Source organism: Pogona vitticeps, chromosome 14, assembly GCF_051106095.1.
Source record: "Pogona vitticeps strain Pit_001003342236 chromosome 14, PviZW2.1, whole genome shotgun sequence".
In the NCBI taxonomy this organism is placed as follows: Eukaryota; Metazoa; Chordata; class Lepidosauria; order Squamata; family Agamidae; genus Pogona; species Pogona vitticeps.
This window is the reverse complement of record NC_135796.1, coordinates 2170793-2183363: the sequence shown is the minus strand read 5'-3', so window position 1 is coordinate 2183363 and position 12571 is coordinate 2170793. Positions and strand designations below refer to the sequence as shown.

The window sequence follows — 12571 nt, the reverse complement described above, 5'->3', positions numbered from 1 at the left end:
TGCAGAAGACTCCGTGTATGTGCCATCTTTTGAAAGATGGTGCCTTTGGAGGGAGAATGCTGTATCACTTTCTAATTGGGAAGCTGGTGTTTCATCTGTTCCTGCCCTGGTAGGGCTTTCACAGTGGTTAGCTCACACTCTGCCTGCTTTTCTCATGCAACAGAGCATGGTGGTACTGATGATAATATGAGCGTGTGGCATTCATCCGTGGGATACTTTGTAGAATATAAGAGGACAATTCCCTGCCCCAAGGATCATGCAGTGCTGAAATGATTGCGTCGATAAGATGGCTGAAGAGGTGGCAGAATTTTGATTGTAGCATGGAATGATGCTCCTCAGTATGGATTTAAATGAAAAGAAAAGAAGAAGAAGGGAAAAAGGCCTCTTTGTAAGCCGGTCACGATGGCTTCTCTCCTTTTCTTTTCTCTTTCCAGGTGAGCACGGTGCGAATGCAGGGGGTCATCCTGATGGTCTTTGCAAAATACTACCATCTGCCCTTTCTGCAGGACATCCAGACGGACTGCACCCGGACAGGGCTGGGAGGATACTGGGTGAGTGTGTGTGTGTGTGTGTTTGCACCTGGATCCTTGTTAATGCCACCTGTGCGGGGGTATTTGCCTACTCCCATCCCTAGCCAGGACACAACAAAGGTGGCGTATTCTGGCTATGAGTCGGTCGGCCCCATTCATGGGGTGGGGGAGGTATTCGCATCCTCAGGAGGTTCAGGAAAAATACGCAGACCACGGCTAGTTCTAGTCCTTCTGCTAACCCTAATCTGCATCCCCTTTGCTAAGCCTCAGTATTTGGGAATTTGCATCAGAAAATATTCAGAATTATTCATTACTAATTCTTCTTCTTCTTATGAATATGATAATTAAAAAAAATATCAGGCACAGTCCATCAAAATTATAAAAACATGGACCGGTATTATATAACAGATACAAGTTTTAACTGGAAACCTAAGTACCTCCTACATCTACGCTGTTCCTGATACTGCCATTTTTTTGTAGCTCTGATGGTGTGATTTCTGGGACCTGCAACTGCTTATAATACTGCATGAAATTTCTTGACACTGTTCCCAAAGCCCCAATAACTACAGGGACCACTGAACTGTGTTTCTTCCAGAGGCGAGAGGTTTCGATGGCCAGGTCTCTGTTCTTTGTTAAGTTTTTCCAATTCTTTATTTTCAACTCTGGCATCCCCTGAAATTGCAATGTCGATGATCCAGAGACACTTCTTCGTTGTATTACAACTATATCTGGTGTGCTATATTCAAGGTGTCATATCCGTTTGGATCCGGAAATCCCACACCACCTTGACATCCTCCTTTTCTGACACCTTGTCTGTCTGATATTCCCACGGGTTTTTGGAGGCTGGCAGGTTCTAATTTTTGAAGAGTGACGAGGGCCCTAATTTTACCACTCTGTTTTGTTTAATTTTGTAACCAATTGGTCCAATCTTTGGACCTTTACAAAGTCTTCTTCACATTTATACCCTTTCCATTCAACAAGAAGATGCTCCTCCAGGTGACCTTATGCAGCAAGTTGCATGAGACATTTCTGGTTTTGACCCAAAGGAACTTTAAGCCTTCTGAGCCTTGACCGATGCCCACTGACTGATGCAGGCTGTGGGACTGGCCTTCCTCCCAAGCCCCTTCAAACCTGCAACCATCCTTCTCAGGGAGGTTGCTAGCTTGCTAGCCCTCCAGAACTGGAGCAAGGAAGGCTGCTTGTTTGCTGGCTTGCTTGGTTTGCAAAACCCCACCACCACCTCCACCACCTTCCAGCGCTCCTGCAAACCGTCTGCCCACCTTTTTCCTCCCTGCTGTAGGGCAACAAGGGTGGGGTGAGCGTGCGCCTCTCCATCTTCGGCCACATGGTCTGCTTCCTGAACTGCCACCTGCCGGCGCACATGGAGAAAGCCGAGCAGCGCCTGGAGGACTTCACCACCATCCTTCACCTGCAGCAGTTCGAAGGGCCGTCAGCCAGCGGGATCCTGGACCACGAGTGAGTTGTGTTGCCTCGGATCCCCAACCCCTACCACGGGAGAGAAAGACAGATCCTGAATCCTGGAATGTCAGGGGATTGTCAGGTGATGGGGGCATCTGGAAAGGATTAGCTTAGGCTGCTGTCTAGCGCATCTTTCCTACATCTGCTACCCATCACCTAAAGGGTTGGAGGAAAACTCCCAGCAGTTTTGCTGACAAGGGATAATGGGTGTTGTAGTTCTGGCCACTGGGTCACCTGCATCTCTTTGCCTGATATGCACAGCCAAAATTGAAACCAGGGTGTGTGTGGACATCTTAATGTCTCATGGGTGGGAGGTGGGTTGGTTGCAGGAGGAAGTGTGTGTGTATAAAGTGGTTTTGGGGTAATGGCCTTGTCCAGCTTTGCTGCGTTGGGAGCCTTTAGACTCAGAGCTCCTGGTGATGGATTCTCTTCCCTTCCTAAAACGCAAGCAAAGCAACTTCTTTTTCAAGCCACACAGCACCTCCTCTGTTCCGTTCGTCCTCTCTTCGACCCTCGTGCCTTTGTCAAAATTCTAAATTGCCGGAATTATTTACGGATCTGCAGCCTTTTCTGGGGAGGAGATGGTCGCCGCTCGAAAGCAGAGTCCTCTTGACATCCAATGAGACTGTCTTGTAGTTGCTTTCTGACATTAAAAGCGAAAAGGGCCCGGGAGAATCGCGTTGGGGAGACGGGTGGGCGCATTCTCTCCCCCTCCCTTCCCTGCTGCCATCTGTGCGAACCAGGCTCGCCATCTGATCTGGCTGGTGCAGGGGCATGCGCGCACACAAGGGTGTGCATGCCCCCAGATAGACAACTCGCCGTGAACGTTTGCCACTTGCATAACGTCAGCGAGGTTTTGGCACAAGGGGCTCTGGAGCGGGCGACATCCGGCTGGAGCTGATGCGCCCGGCGCCCCATGCATCCAGCCGCAGAGCGGGCTGGAAAGGAGCCAGAAAGGCTGCCAGCGCTGCGCTGACCTACATTCCCCTAGAGAATCGGCTTTGCAAAGCCACCTCCCTTTTCTCTTCTGGCCTCCTGTGATGCTTTGGCTCTCCTTGAGCCCTCCCCAGTGACGGGAACGTGTGTCCCTGAGGATCATGCCAGCCCCATGGCTGCTGCATGCGATGCTGACCTTCCCACTAGGCCATCCTGCCCTTTTTCAGCAGCCTTACTTCTCTGTGTTTTTTAGGATCCCTGAAGCTGCTTCCTCAGGGAGGCTTCAAGAGGGGAAAAATTCTCTGAGCAAACCTAGGCTCCTCTTCTGGAATTACCCATTTCTCTACCCCTCCCTCAAAGAAAGTTGGGGTGGGGGTGATAATGAACGAACCATTCCTTCAAAGCAGTTATTCATCACTTTTCTGTCCACCTGGCCTCCCAGAGCTATGAACAACAGACCAAATTTTTTATCTAAAACAGATCAGAGCGGATTTTAAAAGCCAATCTTTAAAGCTAGCTTTAAAAGCCAAAGGCCAGACAGCGTTAATACAGGTTGAAGCGTCCGCCTGTAACTGCTGCAAGACAACAGGTGTCCCTCTCTCTCTGTATGCACGAGTGAAACAGACAAGGTGGAATTACTGCCCCGTCATTTGAATAGGCAATGGGATTTGCATACCTTTTTGGACTACAGATCCCATCATTCTCCGTTTTGGGAGTTCCAGCTGGCAGCCCCACACCTAAATGGGGCTCACCTGGAGATAAGGCCTAGCTGGGCCTAGCTTCCTTGTGCAGAAAGGAAGTTGCCCTATTGGTGCGTGTTTCCTTTCTGCACAGGAAGCTAGGCCCAGCTAGGCCTTCTCTTCAGGTGAGCGAAATTTAGGTGTCTGTAAGGTGCCCATCTGTCAGGTGCAACTCCGAACTCTGGTTCAGTTCACCTTCTCTCCCGGGTGGGGCTGGGGACTATGCCCCCCCCCGGTCTCATCTCTCCTCTCCTCCCCTTCTCTTCCCACCAGCCTCGTCTTCTGGTTTGGGGATCTCAACTTCCGTATCGAAAGCCTGGACATCCGCTTTGTGAAATACGCCATCGACAACAATATCCTCCACCAGCTTTGGGAGAAGGACCAGGTGAGATCCGGCGCCGTGACTTCAGGGGAGACTGGAAGGCTTTGGACTTCAGAGGCGGGAAAGGTCTGGGTTTTTTGGAGGGCAAACCCCACAGTCTCCGGCAGTGGGGATTTTGGGGTTTGCTGTCCAAAATCCGAACGCTTCCCATCTGCTGGCTATTTGGGAGTTTCCTGGAAAAGAGAGGAGGCAGCTTTGATTCTTGGCCAGCCCGTGAGATTTTGCTGTCTGAGGCTGAGCATAAAATCAGCCCTGCTGATTAACATAATTAAAAGACATTGTGTAAAACTACAGACAATGAATAAGGAGGCGTCTTACATCATTAACAGGCAATAATAGGGCAAATATCAGTCGATTGATTGATCAATCGATCGATCAATCAATCAATCAATCAATCAATCAATCAAGAAGAAAGGAAGATATGAACAATGGTCACTGTGGGTGGTTTGCAAATCTAGCAATACAAATAATAACATAAGCATAATCATAGTGAAAACTGAAATTAAATTGCTATCACATTTAAAAGCAGGCAGCAATTAAACATGGTAGGATGGTACTCTCTAGGAGAAAGGAAGAGGGAGGAGGCCAGCCTGGGGCCGTCAGAAGTGGGGTGTGTGTGTGTGCGAGGTGGGGTGTGTGGAAATAATCACAACTGCAGGCTGTCATGTCGGTCTCTTGACCTCCCCAGCGCGGTCGATGGCTCACGCGCCGTCTCCCTTTTGCCTCTGATGCAGCTGAACATCGCGAAGAGCACGTGGCCCGTCCTGAAGGGCTTCCAGGAGGGCGCCCTGAACTTCCCTCCGACCTTCAAGTTTGACGTGGGGACAAACATGTATGACACCAGGTGAGGAAAGGGGGGGGGGAGGCAGGAGGGGTGGCAGACCCAAAATAGCCAAGGGGGGGGGGAGAGAAGGCAAAGCAAACCGCACACGTGGCCGGTATTGATTTATCTAGAAAAGGGCGGGCCAAATGCCAATTAATTTTTTCAATCCCCTCCCTTTTTCTTTTTTTTAAAGAGAGGTTAGGATTAGGGGGAAATTGCTGTTTTTTTTTTTTTAAATCTCCTTGAATTGTCTTAGGGTGGCCCTGTTTTGTTGTTAGAAGCTGTCAGGTTGCATACACCTTATGAGGACGTGAAGAGGAATTTCAAGGCCCATGAGACACCGGAAGAGGGGCTTCCATTTTTCTATTTTGGCCCCCCCTGGATTTCCATGGCTAAACAGAGATTTCAACTCAGGTCTCCTGAATCCTGACACTCGAAACCTCTGTCCACTACACCAGTGGTTCTTAACCTTTTTGAAAGAAACGCCCCCTTGAGCCATTGAGGAAGTTATCATCGCCCCCCTCTTATTTCTTATTATATCTTGTTTGTTTGTTTGTTTGTTTGTTTGTTTGTTTGTTTGTTTGTTTGTTTAAGACACTTAAATCCACTGACCCCTGAAAACAAAATTCAATTCCAAGAAAATGAAATGCCCCCAAAAAGTAACATTTAATGATTTAGTTGCAAGCGAATTTTAAGACTCAAAAAGAAATATAAAAAGGGCATAAAATGCAGGAACTAAAAATTTCAAGACAAAAACTCTGAAACTAAATTAAGATAGGAGGAAAATATATGTTCATGCACATTGTAAAAAGGCTGCAGCCATCTTCACAGGTTTGGCTTGCTCCAGCGCCCCCTACCGCCCCCCTTCTGCTCCAGCGCCCCCATGCCGCCCCTTTTCGTTCTACCGCCCCCCTGAAAAATGAAATCGCCCCCTGGGGGGCATTATCGCCCAGGTTAAGAACCACTGCACTACACCATACTGTCCCTTCATGTCATAAATTTGCAGGGCTCCCCCGCCCAGCCCCAAGAAAAATTGGAAGTGCTTTAGAACGGATTACAGGAAGTCGTACGAGGGCTATTTCCATTAAAAGGAAAAACAACAACAACAACGATAGAGATTTCTGAATGATGTTGTTTCTAAACTTGAACCATTGACATCATATTGGGATTCTTATCCTAGAGTGGTTGACCATGTCGAAAAGTAAAGAGAAAGAGAAAGATGAAGGGGAAAAAAGAGAGAGAGAGAGAGAGAGAGAAGCTCTCAGAACAGTTTAATCCAATATAATTATAAATAATTATAACAGAAAGTATCCTGGAGCTACTGCTGTTGCTAAAGAAACGTAGAATATACATGCATTCTGTCCTGGGATTCTCCAGTTACAAAAGGCAGCTCCTCTTCTATCTCTCGGATGGCTGCATTTTATCTCTTTTATGTAGCGTAAATGGAGAGGCTATAGGGCTACTGGACTCCGCAACCCCTTGCTATGGACACCTCTGGCTGCAGAATTCCGGGAAATAGAGCTGAAACACATCTGGACGCTCATCGCCACCCACCTTGTTTGCATGGGACAGAGGGAGCGGCTCCATCAGAGCGTCATAGTTTAGAAATAGCGAGTTTGCAGAATGTAAGAAAGAGGGGAAGGTTTTGCTTGGTCTTGGGGTCCATTGGTGAAGCCAGCCTTGCTGGCGGTGGGCGGTCTGCGGAGCCATCCAGGAGCTGTCCAGGAGCTGAATCATAATCCTCAAATAAGATCAGGACCTTGGAGAGCTCCTCTGCCATTCAGACTGGCTCTTAACCGAACGATGATGATATGATGACGATGACGACGACAACAACAACAACTACAACAACAACAAAGTCATGATCTTGTGGGATTTCTGGATCCAAACGGACAGAACACCTTGAACATAACACACCAGACATAGTAGTAATAGAACAAAGAAATGTCTGGATCATCGACATTGGAATTCCAGGGGATGCCAGAGTTGAAAATAAAGAACTGGAAAAACTGACAAAGGACAGAGACCTGGCCATCGAAACATCTTTCCTCTGGAAGAAACCCACTTGAGTGGTCCCCGTAGTCATGGGGGCTTTGGAAGCAATATCAAGAAATTTCACACAGTACTATAAGCATTTGCTGATCTCCGAAATCACACCATCAGAGTTAAAAAATCCCAAACAAACTCCAAAACAGCAGTATTAGGAACAGCACACATCCTGTGCTGATATTTAGCAGATACCTAGGCTTTTGGTTTAGACTTGTATCTGTTCAATAGTACTAGTCAGTGTTTTTATAATGTTGATTGACTGTGCCTGGTATTTTTGAATAATAATAATCTTAGAACAGCAGAGCTGGAAGGACCTTCTGGATCACTGAGCCCCCCCCCCCCGGTCAAGGAGGCCCAGCGGTGGAATTTTAAAAATATATCTTTTTCTAATGGGATCGAAACTCCCATCCCTAGTTAATGGCACTGAAATAATTATAACGGAAAGTATCCTGAAGCTGCTGCTGTTGCTAAAGAAACGTGGAATATACACGCATCCTGGGATTCTCCAGTTACAAAAGGCAGCTCCTCGTCTGTGTCTCGGATGGCCGCATTTTATCTCTTTTCGTACATACCTGGATGTAGAGTGAATGGAGAGATTCCGGACTTTGCAGATGGCACGTGGAGCTGATTCCCAGATATTGGGCTGGGCACAAATTGCAGTTGCAAGAGAACAGTCAGTGTGTTGTGAATACCATGATTTAGTTGAATAATGAGAGATTTAGGTGAGCTTACCTTAGTCATTGATGGAGGAGTCTTCCTGTTCCCTCTCTGTATGAGCCACTGATCTGGCCTCGCCTCATTCCCATCGTCCAGCTGTTTGGTTGTTCGGGGACCCTGCAGAGGAAGCGGATGGGTCATTGAATTGCTCTAGACCTATGGTCTTGGGTCCCCCAGATGTTCTTGGACTGCAACTCCCAGAAATCCTGGCGGGCACAGGTAGAGATGAAGGCTTCTGGGAGTTGTAGTCCAAGAACATCTGGGGACCCAAATTCAGGAACGTCTGATCTAGACCAAGAGAGGTGCAGGGCTGCAGGAGGAGTGTGTAGGAGACTTCTCTGTTGGCAGCAGCTTGCACTAGGCGGGAATATTTTGCACAACTGCAGAGTGGGAGTACATCTCATGGGTGTTGGAGGTGTGCAAAGGTCCATGGCATAAACGTTAGTGCAGACCCGTTGGCTGCCGCTGAGCCCTTGATGATCAATCTGCTTTCTGGCACACTCCGCAGTGCAAAGAAGCGGAAGCCAGCCTGGACGGATCGTATCCTCTGGAGGATTAAAAGCTCCGGAGGCCCATCCCATCCTGGGAGATCCAGCTGTGGTGTCCTGGCTGTGACCCAGCTTTGCTACTGTAGCCACATGGAGTACACCGTGAGTGACCACAAGCCCGTGGTCTCCATCTTTGCTGTGCAGGTGAGTCTGACGGGAGGCCGTCCAATAGGAAGTGGAGGGTCCAGTTAGGTCAGAATCATTGGGGTAAAAGAGGCTGCAGGAAAGCATGTGCCAGTCCTAGCCAACAGGCACTTCTAGAGCAAGCCCAACCTTCTTACGAGGTGCATTTGTATAGATGCATCAGTTTACAGCATCCTTAAGTCATATTCTCACTGAGAGATGTTCCACATCTCCAGCCGCAACACATGAGACAATAATTTCTGGACAGTACCATTTAGCAAGACAACCTCTATTAAATCCATTTCATGCAGTATGCTAGGACCCCCATATGCATGGGAGATTGGTTGCAGGCCCCTACACACATGCTGAAAACTGCAGATAATAGCAAACACTATACTTAGCATGGTTAAAAAAAGAAAGCCAGAAATATAGATTTTCACCATGTATTACCAGAACCAGCCATTAGAGGGGGCCAGAGACCATGTTCTATAGTTTTCAATAACAAAAATACATAGCATTGTCTCTGGCTCCCTATAGTGGCTAATTCTGGTAATACATGGTGAAAAAAAATTCTGCTTTTTTTATCATGCATTTTGCTCATTTTTTCTTTTGCCATGCTATATATAGAATGCATGCATCCTTCTGCAGTCAGACTGTTACAAACTGTTGCTATATACAAGGGGGTCAGGATCTGCTCTTGATCATCCCAAAGTGCAGAACACATCATAGTGGGCTCAAGTTATAGGAAGCCAGATTTAGACTGAATTTAGGAAGAACCCCCTAATTGTTAGAGCAGTATGACACTAGAACCCATGACCTCGGGAGGTGATGGTGAGCGCTCCAATGCTGGAGGCCTTCAAGAGAAAACTGGACAACCCTTCTGTCCGATCTGCTCTGATTTGGATTCCTGCCTTGAGCAGGGGGTTGGACTAGATGACCTTAGGGGCCCCTTCCAACTCCGTGATTCTGGGATTCTGTGATTCTGGGTTCAGGATTGTCTGCTCTTCAGTAGCTCCATTCAACAGTGGCCTGCAGTTCCATAAATCTATGATTCTGTGATTCCTCCTGCGCTCGTGCATGTTGTCTGACTGCAGCCAATGCTGGCTCATATCTCTGGGGGGTGACCCTTCCCTTTTTCTCTCCCTCTTGCTTTCAGTTTGCCTCCAGGGCAGATGCCCCACTGGTAGAGATGCAAGTGGCAGATGAGTGGACAAAGCCAGAACAAGCGGTTATCCGGTACAAGACCTCCCTGGTTTATCCTCGCAGCTCGTGGGACTGGATTGCCCTTTACCGGGTAAGAGCTGATGATGGTGTGGGGAGTGTTTTATGGTTTTATGGGGACATCTCTCTACCGAGTACCGTGAAGTGTGCAAACAGGTAAACCGGAAGTGTGGATTGCAGCGATGAAAGAAGAAAAGGGCTTGGTAGGGTGGCGCCTTTGTTTGTAAAAATATAATCGGGTATGTTTTGGCAGCTGTGAAAACAGAGATGTGGAAAGTGCAACGCTGAGGATTCAGGAGCCCTGCCCTAAGCCTTTTCTGGGGACCCCTGGCCTCATTTGACCTTCTCTGCCCCTACCCCTTAAAAAAGGGTTTCCCCAGGGGGAAAAAATACATCTCCTCCTGGAAGCCTCCAGGAGAAATGATCCATCATTTATAAGTGGCATTTGTTGGATCTGTTTAAAGTATTTGCACACTTGCTGTTCCTCTACAACAAGAGTATATACCGTATTTTTCTGTGTATAAGACTCTACTTTTGTCTAAAATCTTTAGACTAAAAATTGAGAGTCGTCTTATACACGGAAGTAAGCTGAGAGAACAAAAACAAGTGGAAGGGAAAAGCAGGGATCAAAGCAATCCTGCAGCGCTTTGATCCCTTTCCCCCTACACTTGCTAAGCCCCACTTAGATTTCTTAACTTTGAATTAGAAAAGTGGGGGGCGTCTTATACGGGGTATCTTTAAAAGTATTTGTATATTTCCTGTTCCTCAACAAGAATATATAACACAAGAATAATGGCCAGTTCTAGTTAATACATCATGAAAATACATATTTCTAATAGACATGGCCTATTTGTATCCCTGGGAATACCAATATGAATAGCAGCACTACAGGTGCCATGGAGACCCATTCTCTGTCCCCCCCAGAACCAGTCAGTCCACTTACCATTCACAGCACAACACTTGGCTCCATTTTCATCATCATTTTGACCATTGCAGAAGGAACCCAGCCCTCTCTTCCTGGCATTGCCACGCAGCTGGCCACTGTGATGGGGAGTCTGCCTGCTCAGCTGAGGAGGGGTCAGCTGCATGGGGAGGCAGGGAAGAGCCGGCTGCCATTGGCTCAACAATGACCACAATGGAGCTGAGTGCCGCCCTGTGAACGGTAAGTGGCCTGGCCAGTTCCTGGGGGAGGGAATAAGCCCGTAGGCACTTTTGATGCCACTCTACCAGTGTTTACAAATACAAATAGCCCATGTCTAATTTCTAGGGGTTTTTTTTTCTTTTAAAATTTTTAATATTTTCAGACCGTGGATACTGATCCTGTGGATACAGGGGTCCTGTAAAGGAATGGATTGAAATGGATTGTATTATTTTTACTCCTAAATACGTATATTGCTGAGTGGGTGATGGTATTAAGAACTGTGTTATAAAATAATTAAAAAATCTCCTCTCCTAATAGCTCCCCCGACCTCTTTTCCCTTTAGGTGGGCTTCCGGCACTGCAAGGACTACGTGGCCTATATGTGGGCCAAACAAGAAGACACAGAAAGCAACATTTTCCAGGTATGGGGACGTGGGGGTCGATGCAAGCAGCACAGAATGCATGCCCATTCAGGGAGATAGGTGGAGTAGCAGGGGGTTAAGGCTGGTGGCTCTCGTTGTCTGTCTGTGTCTCTCTCTCTCTCTCTCTCTGTATGTGTCTTTTGTGTCCTGGGAAAATGAGTCCGCTCTGGGTTTCACTCCAAACTTTTACAGGAGCTCCCCAAAGGTGCTGAATCCCCATTTCCTCCTTTCGCCAAACAGGTTCAGCACCTCGGACAGCACCCATAAGCTTTGGACGGTGCCCTTCTATGGACTCAATCTTCTGACCCTCATTATGAAATCTGAGCCCCTTCAGCCTTCATTTTCCCAGCGTGGCACTGTCGTGGTGGGGAGGGCAATAGGCCTATGGGCCGGCCAGGTGCCTCCATGCCCGCTGGGGATTTGGGGACTAGTAGTCTAAAAGAATAATTTTGCCTCGCCCTTGATTGCCTTTTGTGGCCTGCGAACGCCCTTTCGTTGACTTTGCTCCTCGTTCTTCTCTTTAAACCCCTTAGCTCATGTTTCCAGAAGAGTCCCTGCCCAAAGGGAAAGGGGAGTACATCCTTGGTTACTATAGCAACAACTACAGCTGTATGGTGGGCGTGACAGAACCTTTCCAGGTGAGTCCCGAGATGGGGATGGAGGGTGGGTGGGATGATGTTCTATTCAGGCAGGTGTGTAGACTAGTTGAATAAAAATGTCCTTCTTTCGCCCTACACTGGCTCAGTTTGCATCCTGCGATGCTGTGAGAGATGATAGGGGGTCCTTTCAGCCCCAAATCCTGTGGGTGTCCACGTAAAGTTTGCATTGATTGGCCAGGGCTAATTGTAGGTAATTGATGAGGGGCAAATGGTGTGTCTGTGTTGCATTTCTGGGTCTCCCTCCCCCCAGCTGTTTGGGCAACCGAGATGTGCCTTGGCCTTTTGCGAATTATTGAGCCAGAGCACGTTAGGCCATAGAACCATAAAGTTAGCAAAAACCTCCAAAGATCATCCGGTCCAACTCTCTGCGGCCATAGAAAATGCACAACCAAAGTATCCTGGACAGACTTTATGTCATAGAGTTACAGAATGGTGGAGTCGGAAGGGGATCTATAAGGCCATCCAGTCCAACCCCTTGCTCAAGGCACGAATCGAAACCAAAGCAGATCCGACAGGTGGTGGCCCATTTTTTTCTTGAAGGCTTCCCGCATTGCGTGCTCAACGAGGTCTTGGGTTCTGTTGTCGTACTGCTCTAACAGTTAAGAAGCTTTTCCTGATCTTCAACCCAAATCTGGCTTCCTGTCCCTTGAGCCCATGGTTGTGTGTCCTGCTGTCTGGGATCATCGAGGACAGATCCTGCCCCTCCTCTAGAGGACAGCCTTTCAAGTCTTTGAAGAGTGCTCTCCTCTCTCCCCTCCATCTTCTTTTCTCAAGGCTAAGCGTGCCCAGTTCTTTCCGTCTG

The 12571-nt window shown here is 47.8% G+C and overlaps 1 protein-coding gene across 1 annotated transcript in view; it reads left to right on the top strand.

Moving 5' to 3' along the window:
• Window positions 1–12571, top strand: part of INPP5J (inositol polyphosphate-5-phosphatase J) — a 29284-nt gene that overhangs the window by 14536 nt on the left and 2177 nt on the right. Inside the window, exons 5-12 of the mRNA XM_072983287.2 lie at window positions 435–551; window positions 1831–2006; window positions 3959–4070; window positions 4802–4911; window positions 8165–8348; window positions 9484–9621; window positions 11033–11110; window positions 11644–11748. Of these exons, the coding sequence (XP_072839388.2) occupies window positions 435–551; window positions 1831–2006; window positions 3959–4070; window positions 4802–4911; window positions 8165–8348; window positions 9484–9621; window positions 11033–11110; window positions 11644–11748 (1020 nt within the window). The remainder of the gene's footprint in view (window positions 1–434; window positions 552–1830; window positions 2007–3958; window positions 4071–4801; window positions 4912–8164; window positions 8349–9483; window positions 9622–11032; window positions 11111–11643; window positions 11749–12571) is intronic.